Source organism: Cibotium barometz, chromosome 25 (genome assembly GCF_041138505.1).
Source record: "Cibotium barometz isolate CiBa-2024 chromosome 25, ASM4113850v1, whole genome shotgun sequence".
NCBI lineage: Eukaryota > Viridiplantae > Streptophyta > Polypodiopsida > Cyatheales > Cibotiaceae > Cibotium > Cibotium barometz.
Window position 1 is genome coordinate 46,537,222 of NC_141070.1, and position 14,517 is coordinate 46,551,738.

Genomic DNA, 14,517 nt, shown 5'->3' on the forward strand with positions numbered 1-14,517 from the left:
GGGTTTGCTAAGATGTTCTTGATGCTGAAGGAAATGTTCTCTCCTTTCCTCGAGCTCACAACCGTTGGCAGCTAGGTATGCACTACAGACCTTTAGTCCTCTTACGGTTGTTTTGGATGGTGAAAGGACAGAGGATTGGATTTTCCATAGGGCAGATCCCGGACCTTATCCTACTTTCTCTTTCTCTCATGTTTCGGTTGCTTTGATCTACAAGTTGATTATTCCTGCGCCTTGGTTTGTCAATTGAGTTAAGAAGATTTGGCTCCTCACTAAGACAGCTCGTTGGTGGACACAAACCTGAAGAAAATCTGGCATAGTAAATTACCACTCAAATCTAGATTATTTTTATGGCAATGTTTGTTGGGAGCTCTCCCAGTTGGAGAATTTCTTGAAAAAAGACACATAGCTGCTACGAAATGCCCTTCTTGTCGTTGCATAAAGGAAACAGTGATGCATTTCTTTGGAAGCCCTGTCAGCAGATAGAAACGGATAAGACAATTGATCCCTTGCGGAGAGAGATCCGAAAAAGGGGAGTTGAGGCTGGAGAAGAAGGGGAAAAGCCGTCCATCCGAAGGCCATGTTGGTCAAACCAGTTGACCACCCGTGAATACCAAGACCTGAACCCGCACCCACTCTATTCTTCTCCTAGTTTCGTAGGGAATCTGGTGGGCACATCCATGTGCGGCTCGTGTGAAGCCTTGTCAGCAGATAGAGATGGATAAGACAGTTAATCCCTTGCAGAGAGAGATCCAAAAAAGGGGGAGTCGAGGTTGGACTGGAAGGGGAAAGGCAGTCCATTGGAAGGCCATGTCAGTCAAACCAGTTGACCACCCGTGAATACCAAGACCTGAACCTGCACTCACTCTATTCTTCTCCAGTCCTCTCCTAGATCTGGTCCCAAGAAAGAGGCACCATACATCACTGCAAGGTGCACCATAGTGTCAAAAATCCAGTAATTGGTGTGGGGCTTCTGGAAGTGGGCCTGGAAAACTGTCTCTAGACAGGCCAGAGCTGCATACCCTCTCACAAGGCAGAACTGAGCAGCTGGTCTCACTGAGAAGAACAGACCTGTAAAGGTCACTAACAGGTAAGCATAAATTGAGACAATCTCCACCTGGGCCCCGCTGTACAAAGAAGACTGACCAACTCTCGCACAGTAAGAGCATGATCTTGGTTTTCCTGAGATTAACCCAGAGGTCTCTATAGTCGCAAAACCTCTACAATGCATCTAGGTGTTTCTATAACCCCTCCATAGAATCAAAGATCAGGAATATGTCGTTCACATAGAACAAAATGGGAACCACCACCTGAGCCAATCATGAGCCTGTTACCCCAAATCTGTCCACAAAAGATGAGATCACATCTAGATATATCCCAAACACTATAGGAAAGAGCGGGAAACCTTGTTTGAGCCCAATAGCACAATTGATGTCCCAGGAGAGTCCTGGTACCCGAACCCTACTAGTCACGGCCTTATATAGACCATCACTGTTATGTCCTAAGGCTAACGAGGGTTAAGCCCTTCACATTAGGTTAATCTTAGCCTAGGGGTTAGGCATCTTAAGTGGGGGTTAGTAGCTTTTATAAGACATGCTATATTTTTATCCTGGTTTACAGGAGGCCTATATAACTGACTTTATGAGTCGATTTGAGAGAGAGCTCCTCAGAACTGGACTGGAGGCTTTGAGACTACTACATGCTTACATCCAATGGTATGGGACGCCAGGGACTTTCCACGTGGAGCCATGCTTTGAGACTACTACATGCTTACATCCAATGGTATGGGACGCCAGGGACTTTCCACGTGGAGCCATGCCTCGAATGCTAGAGAGCCTGAACGGCTCTACGGTTGGGCAGTAAGCTAGATGCCAATGTCCATGTGTGCTTCCTTTTTGTTTATGCTTAATCGCAAAGTCTATTAGCCAGGGGGATTTACATTGGTATCAGAACCAAACCTGCTGGGATTAAGTTGGGAACACTCTGAAAGGAGACCAGAAAGTCCATCGTGTGGATCTTCTAGGTTCTAATCTGTGGGTTGCATTTTGTCTTCCAAGGCCCGGTGGTATGGGACACCTAGGGCGGACGGCGGAGTAGAGTCAGACGTGAACAAAGAAGACGCTGTGGTTAGATATGCTTAGATGGTTTTCGCAAACATTGCATATCTATGGGAAAAGTATGAGCTTTTTGTCATATTTGTGTTTGCTTGTTCTCTAACAAAACCGGTATGCATGTGTATGAGGGTAACACCTTGGGCCATGGACGTTTTCACAAAAAGATAGCTGAAACCTATGCCCATTTGGTTGTGCGTAGGAGTTTATGTTTTTTGGGACTCTACTGCGTGCTTCTTCTCTGTATGGCTGTGAACATCAGCACCTTCATCTGAAAATCAGAAAACGACTGTGGGAAAGACAACCTTAACACGTATATTGTGGCATCTGTAGAGAGAAAGGTGCATGGAAGAGAGAGAGAGAGAGAGAGAGAGAAATTCTGTAAACTGTAGCATGCTAGGCATGCTTTTTGACTGCCATACAGCACTATTTGCTTCATACACACAAGAATGGAAGCCTCTGTACGAATGGTGTACATTAGAGGCCCACACATATGTGTCTGCAGAGTGGACAGCAAGGCTGAATATGGCTGGAGCACGGGTGCATGGGCACACTACAGGGATACACCGCTTTTCATTTAAAATAAGCATGTGCACAGGTTATTTTGGGCATCTTTGGCCATAAAAGGCTTTCAAGCTTATAAAAAGGGGAAAAGAAAGCTGAGCGTTGGGCACCCTGTTATTTTGGAGTTATGCTTGCTTTTTTTGGGTACATACTCATAAAAGCATGCATCTTTGAGCCAATGAGGTGATAGCTCAAGCGGTGAAGGTGTTTGCCTAGGACCAAGAGGTCCTGGGTTCAAAACCCCCCTTGGTGCTTCCTCGGCGGCATCACCTACTACAGGCGGATAAATAAGCACCTGTCTACGGACGGTGAAATTTGGTAACTATGGGAGGATCTTGGGCCAAAGGCCAGTTGAAAAAAAAAAAGCCTACATGCTTGATGTGTGGGCTGAAAGTCAACCTCTGTGAGTTGTGCCTATACTAAAAGCTGAAGCTTAAGTGCTCTACCCACTCAGAGCGACTATCTCTAACTTTCCACCCTCGTTAATTCCCTTCCTGCATGGTAGCTGAGATCTCTGCATCTTCTACTTCATGGCAGTGGATGGTATTTTAAGAGTTTCGTGATGTCTTTCCGAGCGAGTTACGAGATGGTCCGCCACCCGATAGGAACATTGATCAAGCGATTGAGCTATTGCCTAGTAGTAATCCCGTTTCCCGGCAATCTTATCTGTTTAGCCAGAAGGAGGAAGAAGAGCAACTGCAAGATTATCTCAATAAAGATTTTGTTCAATCTAGTAAGTCTCCATGGGGCACTCCCATTCTTCTGTCACGGAAGAAAGATGTAGCATGTGCTTTTGTGTGGATTACAGCTTGGATAAACTCACTGTCAAGAACACATATCCTTTGCCAAGGATGGATGACCTCATAGATCATCTTCAAGGCGCCAAGTAAGAGTGATCTATAGTCCAGCTATCATCAAATAAGGATTAAACCTAAGGACGTGCCTAAGACTGCATTTTGGACACGCTCTGGCCACTATGAGTTTTTGGTCCTAACTTTTGGGTTCATCAATGCTCCTACTACTTTTTAGGAGATGATGGATGATTTATTGTGTCCCTATCTCGGAAAGTGGATTATTGTCTTCTTGGATGACATACTGATGTACACTAGGTCATTGGAAGAGTGCATACAACGTTATAAAATTTTGACATTCTCAAACGAGAAAAGTTTATGCGAAGGAGTCAAAGTGTGACTTCGTCAAGAGAGAACTCTTGTATCTGGGTCATGTCATCTCTATTGATGGTGTGAGGATTGATCTAGATAAGGTTCGTGAGGTCTTGGAGCGGCCAATTTATCGGACGATTAGGTAAGTGAAATCATTTCTTGGTTTCACTGGCTTTTTCAAGAAGTTCATTGAGGCTTATGAACATGTTCATATATAAGCAGGCACATGATATTCAGCATAATTCATCCATCAGAAATCAAGTCATCAAGCAGAAATTCAGGCATCAAGTTAACAAACAATTTCCTTCCTCTCCAAGGAATTATTGAAGTCCTCTTCAACATTCAGCCAGCATATGTGCAGTCTTACAGCTATCCTAGACTTGCATAAGTGACCCAGAAGAGTCTTCTACAATGCCCTTGGATTGGTGGATTCTCAGCCGACAAACGATCTTCCTCGTCCTTGCGTTGGGCAATCTTAGATCTTGTTCCAAAGCATTTTACAGCAGTTCTCCAAAGAAATAATATAAGAAAATATTCCTGTGGAGGAGGGAGGGCTTGAGTGGGTATTCGGGACCCAATACTATGTCGTTTACTTTCTCTTCTCTCTCTCTCTCTACTCAGTGAATGGATGCTAAAGATCTTACCAAAGTAAAGGTTTAAAGAAGGCTTGTTGTGTGTTACCACGATCAACATCAGTGCATGTAACATTGGTATCAGAGCATCAGGTTGGTGACCCAACTCAACTACCTAAAGAAGTGAGAGCATACGGTGGATGGTAATAATGAGGTCCAAAGAAACCACCCAAGCCTCCACCATGTTAGGAGAGACATCTCATCAAGAAGAAAGCCAGTAGGATGTGGACGCACAAGCCTCCAAAGCACCACACCCAAAGAAAGTACACTTCCGCCAAGCACAGAGCTCTTGAGAATAATGATGGAGCAAATAAATTCATAGAGGATGCAGCTGGCAATAGAAAAAGAGAAGCCCAAAGAAGGCCTCTCAGATCTAACAAAAATGTTCTTCAGTCTGGAGAAACAAAGAAGAAAAGACAACGAAAGACATGAAGAAGTAAGAAGAAAAAAAAAAGAAAAAAACAAACATGCAGAGGAACAAAGGGATAAGGAAGCCACACGCAAGTATGAGGAAGACCAGCGCCGTTGAGAAGCCACCGACCGAGAGTTTCAGCAAAGACTCAATTGGGAGGATATGCAAATCCAACATCAACAAAATACCTCGCCAAGATGACTCCAAATACCTCGTCCTCCACCGCCCCTACCACCAACGAACCTCTCCAAATTTAATCAAGTATGATGGTAAGTGCAATCATGCTATTATTACTCACTTTATTCATCAGTTTGAAGCACCTTTACCTTTAGCTAAAATCATAGATCCACAAGACAAATTCCATGTGACAACACCTCACCTCACTGGGGAAGTTGTTACTTGGTGATAGCATTGGTCACAACTTCACACGGACCCTTTAAAAGGCAAATTCAGTTTGATTGGGCTACTTTTGTGGCTGACCTCAAAGCCTGTTTTCTTCCACCACAATATATGACCAATCTTGAGGACGAGTTTTACAAACTCACTCGAAGTGGTTCCTCTGTTTTTGACCTATTACCATGGCCCAACAGTTGGGTATATTGGAAGAAGATAAGCTAAAATAGTTCATTAGAGTATTAGACACAAACATTAGGTACCCAGTCAAAAATTTTGAGCCTCAGACTTATGCATGGGCACTGACTCTCGCTCAGAATTAGGAACTAATGCTGAACGAAGGAAAGCCCTAGTAGGTAGAGTCTAGTCCTAAGCCTCAGCAACAGTCATCCACCTAGTGTAAGGGGGCTCAGACCAACAAAGACCAAAAGGACCAAAAAAAAAAATCTCACGATCAATCGGGCAATAAGAAAGATTCCACGCCCAAGAAGACTCCTGAGGAAAATCTAAGGAGGGCATCACTGGAGGTTAGACGGATGAACAAACACAATACAAGGCAGAGAACCGTTGTTTCTTCTACCACATTGTGGAACACGGGAAGAAGGATTGCACTACATTATGGAACACGGGAAGAAGGATTGCACTAAGTGGCAAGCCGAAAAGTCTGCCAACGCACCCACTTCCACATTGGGTGTGTACTAATGGTATGGGACACCAAGGACTTTGCATGTGGAGCCATGTCTCGAATGCTACTATTCCCCGGTGCTTGGGAGAGAGCCACAATGGCTCTACGGTTGGGTGGTGAGCTAGATGCCATTGTCTGTGTGTTTCCTTTTTGTTTATGCTTAATCATAGGGTCTGTAGGGTCTGTTAGCATAAGGGCTTTAAAATCGCTCCCCATGGAAACTAAAGCCCCTGCAAACGGCAACATAAGTCAAAGACCTCCCAAAAATCCACAAAACAACAATATACCCATTGCTTCCATGCCCTCACCTAGTGGATAATGTCTGGGAATGAAAATATGATCTAGGGTAGAGTAGTTCTTCCTAAAGCCAACCTGCCCTATGGCATCTCTCTGCCAAAAAATAATCTCAACCTCCAACCCCATAAATCTTGGTCATCATGTGCCCTATCATGATGGTCGTCTAGTTGTTTGGATCAGTAGGGTCTCTTGATTTATTGGGGACAATGGTGTTGGCGGTCCATGAGGGGAGAAGTCTTCGCATAAGGCCCTATTAAAGAGCTCTACAAGGATGGGGGACAGGGTGTTATAACCATGTGCGAAGTGTTCGCACAAGAGCAAGAGAGAGAAAGATCTATTAAGCATCACTAAAGGCCCAATGAGCCTATGAGACCAAAGTGATACAATAATGTTATGGCATATCTCATCATGAAACGGAAAATAAAATAGAACAAATCAAAACTATCTCATCGGAGTCACGAGTGATACAAAACTATCCATGGAAATCTCATCATGGAATACCAGGAGCATGAAACATGAGAGGAGCATGAGCCCCCAATACATGGTATACTACTCTCCAAAATATCAAGCATCGGGCTAATGAGTATGGTCGGGCGGTCTCCCTCAACTACATCACATGGAAAGATAGCTCAATGGCGATGAAGCATCTCTTGGATCTGATGAGGGAATCGTGGCCAACGTCCAGGGAGCCGGGGGCATCAGGCATCCTGGAATGCAAAGGCAAAGTCCAAGGGCAAGACGGATCTCCAGCAGCCCAAAAGGATCCCCGGGATCCACTGTATGGGTGCCCTCCTACCAGCTCGCGATGGTTGGATGGCGAGGAAGGGGTTGGGGTGGTTGGGACCAAAGCTCTCTCAAGAAAGTTTCCCCGTGTCTGTGAAGTTCCAGGAAGAAGAGCCCTGGGCAACGTTGGTCCAAGAAGTCAATGATCCTGAGACGTGGGCCAAATCCCTCATGGAACAGACAATGAAACCTCCCGCGCATCTCATAGTATGATAGGAAGCGACATATGTAATGTTCCGCTATCTCAACCTCTCCGTAGCATAACCGGCAGATCTCCTTGGGTACCCATATGAGCTCCCCAGCTTTAAAGATGTCACTAGTTGGGCATTCTATACACTTCCAGACCTATGGACGGGCTCCATAGTGTGGACATGACACCTTGTGGAGCAGAGGACTTACATCTACGCCAAGGGTCATGTGGACTGGCACCTCATGGTATGGGATTGATGTCTAATGCTAGGGATTTTGGTCCACGCCCATACCCATATTACAGTACTCCAGTTGGCCTGGAGACGTCATGTCTACGCCCGAAACAACCACCTGTTAGAAGCTAAATGACAGGGAGATTGTCCAATACATTCTTATGCATGGCATACTTGCATGCCTAGAACTGTTTTCACATGAAATGTTTTACTGCCTACAAGATCTGTGTGTCTAGTTTACGGGCAAGGAAAGCCCTCTCGTGAACCGTGCACGCGAATCTGTATTCTAACCTCACTTGTGGGCTGTAGACAGGTGGTAGGTGTGACTCTAAACTCTTTGTTTAAGCTTATTTGTGTTTTAACTCATTGTGCTACTTTGCAGGTCCACACTTCATTAAAGTATGACCGGACAACTTATAAGTGAGTTTGGGCATCCACACTTCATTAAAGACTGGACGGACAGGTTACAAGTGAGTTTGGGCACTTATTGGATGGCGGCCGGCCAAACTCTCATTGTGCTACTTTGCAGGTCCACACTTCATTAAAGTATGACCGGACAACTTATAAGTGAGTTTGGGCATCCACACTTCATTAAAGACTGGGCGGACAGGTTACAAGTGAGTTTGGGCACTTATTGGATGGCGGCCGGCCAAACTCTCATAAATCAAGCACTCTTTTTTTAAATAAAAGAGTGTGGACAACTTATTGGGCATCCTCTTCATTTATGAGAGAGGTGTGACTCTTGTTGAGGTGGCCCAATGGCCACCCATCTTATGAATGGAAAGACTTATTCTCTCCCTCCCTTGTAGGGAAATAGGCACCTTCTTCATGAGGAAAAGGAAGACAATTTTCAGGATACCCAATCCACACATACTTTTTGGCATTGTTTCTTGCTTCTCCAATTCTTGTATCATTCGGCAAATGAGTGCTACACTGCTGTCCAGACCTTGGGAGTCCTTTTCAGCTACTCTCTCTTGGATATGTACCTGCTGAAAATGCTTTTGAGCATTTCTATCGCCGACAATTTGATCAAAAGCTGATTTCTTCTCTCAAAATCAGAAAATTCAGCGGTAAGAGCTCTCCTCGCCTACTCTACATCCGCGTGCTTGACCATTAAGGTCTTCTATGACTTGGCCTGGCACACACATGCCTGTGTATGGATGCCAGTGGAGCATAGTTGTTTGTGGCAAGACACTGGGGATTGGGGAGTGAGGTTCTTCACGACAAAAGTTGTGGAATCAACCCCGACTTCGGCAAAACATGTTTGCAAAATGTTTTCATTGCATGGAAATCTAGCATGTAAGCTTGTATAGTGAGAAATCCTTGATAGTATAATCATATTACAAGGGGGGTCAGCCCTTTCCGGCCCTATTGCAGCATTATTTAAATTTCAGTATTGCTATCTCATTTGGTTTTGTGCCATTTCATCTTTGTTTATAGTTGGGATGAAACCCATCTGTGGCCAATCGCAATCCACATGGCATAAGACATGTGAATACTCAGGTACCCCAGCTGGTGGACGAATCCATCCTCAATCAGCATGAGGAAGTGATGAAGTGCATCTTCAGTGAGAGCTCTGAAGGTGTGCTCCATGTGCAGTGGGTGTAGAGACTGAGAAGATCTAACCTAGTTGATGTCCTCATGAGAGAGCTAGAGGAAAGGTGAGCCCAAACTGTACTGAAGGGATGGAAGGCGGTCATTGGCAGTCTCAGGGCCTCTCACAGCGTTTCCTTTCAAATTTATGGAAGACACAGTGGGACAGCTTTCAGCCTACAAATATCACCCTCTTTCTTTGGTTGATGGCACATAGGAGTTTGGCGGTCGGTACTTGGGTGGCAGTTGGAGATCGACTGTCACCAACCTCGACATTTCCCAGTATGAAAGGGGTCTGGTGGACTCCAGGATGTCTAAATATTTGGAAAGTACAAGCTTTGGGAATGGGGGATTATCCTAGAATACAAAAGACCACACTCCTAAAATTTAGGAGAGTTGCTATTTTTGGCTCCCGACTCCGATGGAAATTCTGTTCGCATCATTACATCTGCAATTGAGCAGATACCAAGAGTTGGCAAAGTGCCTATGACAGAATGTTGGGATATTTTTAGAGATAAAGTTTATGGAAGGACCCATCTCTTAGATTGGGACGTGTGGCAAGAAAGTGGACCAAAGTGAGACAAGTGGCCTGACACTCGTTAGAAAATGGATCAAAGTGAGACAAGTGGCCTCACACTTGTCACTTCAGCTATTGTGTGGCTCTCCACTTGTCATTGTAGCCTTCTCTTGCCATTTTAGCTCATGGGAGGCCCAAATCTATAAATTGGAGTCCTCTCTCTTCATTAAGAGAGGCTCTCTTGCGGCATACTAGCCTCTACCACCGTTACAGGCTTCCCTAATGATGGCTACTCTCTTTCTCTCTCTCTTGAAGGCTGCCAATGAAGAATACCGGCTGTTGGGGACTGTTTTGGAGGTTTCCATCACGAAGAAATACTGAAGGCAAGGATATTTAATCATTTATTATGATTTCCAGCATTTGTACTTGTACTACTAGCCGTTGTACCTACTGTACCAACCATTGAACCAACTATACCACCCATTGTACCGGCTGTATCAACTTCTGTACTTGCTGTACCAACCACTGTACCTGCTATACTAGTCACTATACATGCTGTACTAGCATTTGTACTTGCTGTACCTACTATACCAACCACCGTACCGACTGTACCAACCACTGTACCTACTGTAGCAACCACTGTACCGGCTGTACCAACCATTGTACCTGCTATACCGGCTGAATGGAGAGTTGTACTTGCTATACCAGCTCTATTGCATGAAGACCCGTGGTTTTTGGGGAAGAATCAATACCCACACGGAGGTATATGGATTATGTTGTTGGCTCGGCATTTCTACAGCCTATGTTCCGGCTTGGTAGCCTCATGTTGGGCTGTGTTATGGCATTTGTATATGGATAATCCGGCATCTCTTGTGGGGAGAGTAAGGCGCATTCCGGCCTCTATGTGGTGTCACACGTGCAAGCTCCATTTTCAGCATTTGTGGATGTTTTGTCCAGCTTTTATGTTTAAATGTTTTAATATGCATTGATGGCATCAACGAGTGTGTCAAAGGCCCTAGTCCCCCGGGCACCGCCGCGAGTTACATCGACCAATGGCTTGCCCGCGGTGCAACCACCCCCAAGAGACTCAAAGACATTGCCTTAGGGGATGCCCGAAGGCTTAGCAAATTTGGCAACGGATTCTCCACATCTTTGCTATGGACAAGGCACCGACCCAGATCCTCACATGGGACAGTGTTGCTTGGGCCACAGAGGCTAGAGTGGTCAAGGCTTATGAGGAGAATGGGGGAGGGCTAGGCCTTCAAGTCTCTCAGCATCGTATTGCAGCAGTACCAGTCACAACCCCACCTACAAGCGACTAGCAGCCAAGCTCATGCCAGAGATGGGAGATTTGCAGTAGGATAGCAGCCTGGCACATTTGGCATGCTAAATGCAACGAGGCCATCGAGGGTACTCACACTCCGCCGGCAGAGACCATCAGGAGCATATGGCTTGATATCATTCACACCCTCCGCGGTCAGTGGGGGAAGTTATAGGGAAGTTCCTACCATATGCGGAAGCGGCAGGAAGCTTTCTTGAGACTTTGGAGGCCTAGCCCTTTCCTCACAGATAGCGGCTGTGACCCCATTTGGCATTACAAACCACTTGTGTGGTTGTCCCCCCCCCCCATGAGATAACCTTCTCCTCATAGAGCGGCCAGCCGGAGGAGAAGCGTCTCTTCCCCTTATGATCATTTCATTCCCGCTCTTAAATGAGGCGAGTTTGTATTTAGCCCTTTGTGGTTGTATCTAGCCCTTTGTGGCTGTTTTTCTTTAACTAATTTAAGGATCTTTTTCCCATGAAAAAAAAAGTCAGCTTTATTTTTACATTTAAGCTGGTTCTGTACAGGGACAGCACATATGGAACTGTACGGCAAGTAAGAAAAGGATCTAGGATATCACAGTTCTGTACAATTACAGAATGCAGCTATGTTGTGTGGAAGGCAGTAGCTCAGATCCTGGGGACAATGGCCCTGCTCTCTACTATGAGATGAGGACTGCACTCGCTAGCCTTGCACCTGGGCATTCATTAGATCCGTCTACAAGCCCTTGTGACACCCGCGGATCCCTCTACACAGGAGTCCAGCTGGACGAGGATTCGTACTCTCAATGCTTCGCACATTTGACATTCCTGTTGCAGAAAATTTGTTGAGCAGACCCCATACCCCCAAGCACAAACCCAGCAGCATGCCAACAGATCTTGCTCAAACGCCCTGCAAGCAATAAAATCCCTTACAAAGCACATCTACAAGAAGATATACCATATGCCAAAGAAAATACTCTCAAAATATTTCAGATAAGATTCTAGAAAGCGTGTGACTAACAAATTACGATGAATGCTTTTAATTGAAGATTCTTGTAGTTGAAAATAACATTGTTGAAAAAAAAAAACAAAAAATCCACCTTGGTTGGGGTTCGTTGTGAGAATGAGATGCATACACTTCCACAAGTAGCTAGGACCATCTTCAATGCAGAAATGAATTCAAGCACAACAGCATCCCCATACTTACAATGCCCTGCATGACCCTCTCATCAAATTTCATGAAGGTTTATGATCAATCATGAAAGCACAAAAGGAGGAACTAGACACAAAAGGAGGAACTAGAATACAATCATACTTGTGGGGCCCCCAATGTTCACCACAAGCAAGGGTTTTGGAAGTGGTGCCAACTCATCATGCCACCGCACAGCAGCTACGCGAAGCATTGCAGGATCAGCATGGTGAAGGGCCCCAGTGGTAAGCACCTATAAATACAAGTAACAAAAGCTAACACCGTCAGTAAAATACACTTGCTTCTACTTGAAGCTCACGCATCCCCGATCATAAACTCACCACATGCTTATTCGGTGGATGCTGAGGTGAAATCCATCGTAGAAGGAATTGAGGAACCTCTTGACTTGCTGCTGACGTCAATGCATGATAGTCATGTTGAGGAGTAATCACCATATCATACTGGTCAAGGCGTCTCCTAGGTAGTTGTACCTGCAGACAGTGAGCTTAAGTAAGACACTGATGTTTATTCAGGTCCTGCTATGAAAACTTTAACCACCTGGGAAGAGTTTACATTGGACTTCTGCACACAATTTCTGCCACTCAGCTCTCATGAACATGTGCTCGCTAAGTTGAATGATCCAAAAAGGGTATGCATCAGTCAACGACTATGCAAATACAGGAAGACACTGCTAAAACCCACCCCCTTTAAGAAGCTTCAACTGGCATGAAAAAAATATGCCCTAATACTTGACAAAATTTGGACCTGTACCACAACCACATTATACCTGAGATGACAAGCTCAACCCAGTTGCTTAAGGGGATCGGTCATTGCCCACTAAGAGCATCAGAAGCGTGTTACAGCCATTTCCATACGTTTGAAGCATGTTTCAATTTTGGAAACAGCACATTTCCCCCATTTCAATCGTTTTTCCTCTGCTGTTTCAGTCGTTTGCCCAAAAACACTTTGCAATTTCCCTTTGCACCCTAGATTTTGGGTTAGGCTTAGGTCAAATTTAGTTTAAATCAATGAACTAGTTTCCAAACTCATCTTCTATCCTATCTCCTTTCCCTTCTCCCAATTTGATTCCTCTGTTCCTTTCCCTCATCCCACTTCTCCTCCTCCCACCCCACTTCCCATGCTGCCCATTAGAAGGGCACAGAGATGAAGGAGCTAAAAAGTACAATATTACTGGACGGCCAGAACACACCAGAAAGCTCTTCAAAGCTTGGGGGAAGCTCAAGAACCAGTCCGCTTTTCAAAAGCAGATTACAACCTAGGGCTGGTGTGTGTATTTGAGGTGCGTATTCTTATTCTATTCTCTCTTTTTTTTCTCCTCCTATTAGTAAAAGGTAAATCATCTTCTCACAAGCAGATTACAACCTAGGGTTGGTGTGTATATTTGAGGCTAGGTTTATGCCTAGTGTGCGTGCGAATAGGTTACAAGTGACTTATGGACACTTATGCGTACAGGATGGTGTGAAAGCTTATAATTGTTAATAAGTGAGCTTTTACTCCATTATTGGACCCCAAGGCCTATACAAGTGACTTGAGGACTCAAAAATGATTACCCCTCAGTGAGGAATCATGACCCCAACGAGGCCTAGATCGACACCTCGGAGGGCTGGGCTGGGGTGGTATGGGACGAAGTAATCAGGAGTATAAATGTTAGAGTAGAAGGTAGCGGAGTTGACATAGATGTTGCAAAGTTCTTGCAACTATTGCGAGACAATGACCTCTTTATAAATTTAGAGAAGAGCGAATTTGGAGTAGTGGATATGTCATTAGTGTAGACAGAATTAGCCTTGTCCCTGAAAAGGTAAGGGAAATTCTCGAATGGGACATTCCCAAGAATGCTCACGAGATCCCGTTTTTTGTAGGCCTCTATCCAGCGGGCTTTGGCGCCACTGCCAGAGGAGCAATCCTTTGGCTTTTTTCATTGTTTTCTAGGAGAGACCAAAGCGGGTAATAACATACTCACTCATCAAATATTGGTCGAACTCCTTATGAGGCAGCTTTTGGCCGCCGTTGCTCGTCACTTCTTACAAGGATGGTGTTGCCTCTCTTGGAAGCCAACAAGACCACAGAAACGCGTTCAAAAATCATTGAGTCATTAAAGGAGCACCTTGCCAAAGCTCAGGAAGCATACACTAGGCAAGCCAACAAGTCTCAAAGAGATGTCCATTACAAAGAAGGGGATTGGACGTATCTCCCGATCATGACACAAAGATTGAAGCAAGTCAGCAAGTGTTGTCCCAAGCTCTTGTTTCGAAGCTTTGGCTCTTTCCCGGTCATCAAAAAGATCAATCATGTCTACATGAAGCTAAAGCTACTAAACAATTGTAGCATTTATATGGTAGTGATGTGTGGATGTAAGCTAATAAAAGGCCGGAGCACTTTTTCCCTCTTTAGGAGGTTTTTTTCCCAAGCATATATACACACTCTTGAGTGTGTAAG

At 44.9% G+C, this 14,517-nt stretch overlaps 1 protein-coding gene across 2 annotated transcripts in view; it reads right to left on the reverse strand.

Moving 5' to 3' along the window:
• The window catches only part of LOC147624635 (mitochondrial fission protein ELM1-like), an 89,468-nt gene that overhangs the window by 24,820 nt on the left and 50,131 nt on the right, over positions 1-14,517 (reverse strand). The window contains exons 4-6 of one of the 2 annotated variants that reach the window (XM_086819653.1): positions 12,402-12,551; positions 12,187-12,313; positions 11,972-12,084 (exon numbers count right to left, since the gene is read on the reverse strand). In XM_086819653.1, coding sequence (XP_086675779.1) covers positions 11,972-12,084; positions 12,187-12,313; positions 12,402-12,551 — 390 coding nt within the window. The remainder of the gene's footprint in view (positions 1-11,971; positions 12,085-12,186; positions 12,314-12,401; positions 12,552-14,517) is intronic. The other variant, XM_086819654.1, reaches the window with a different exon arrangement.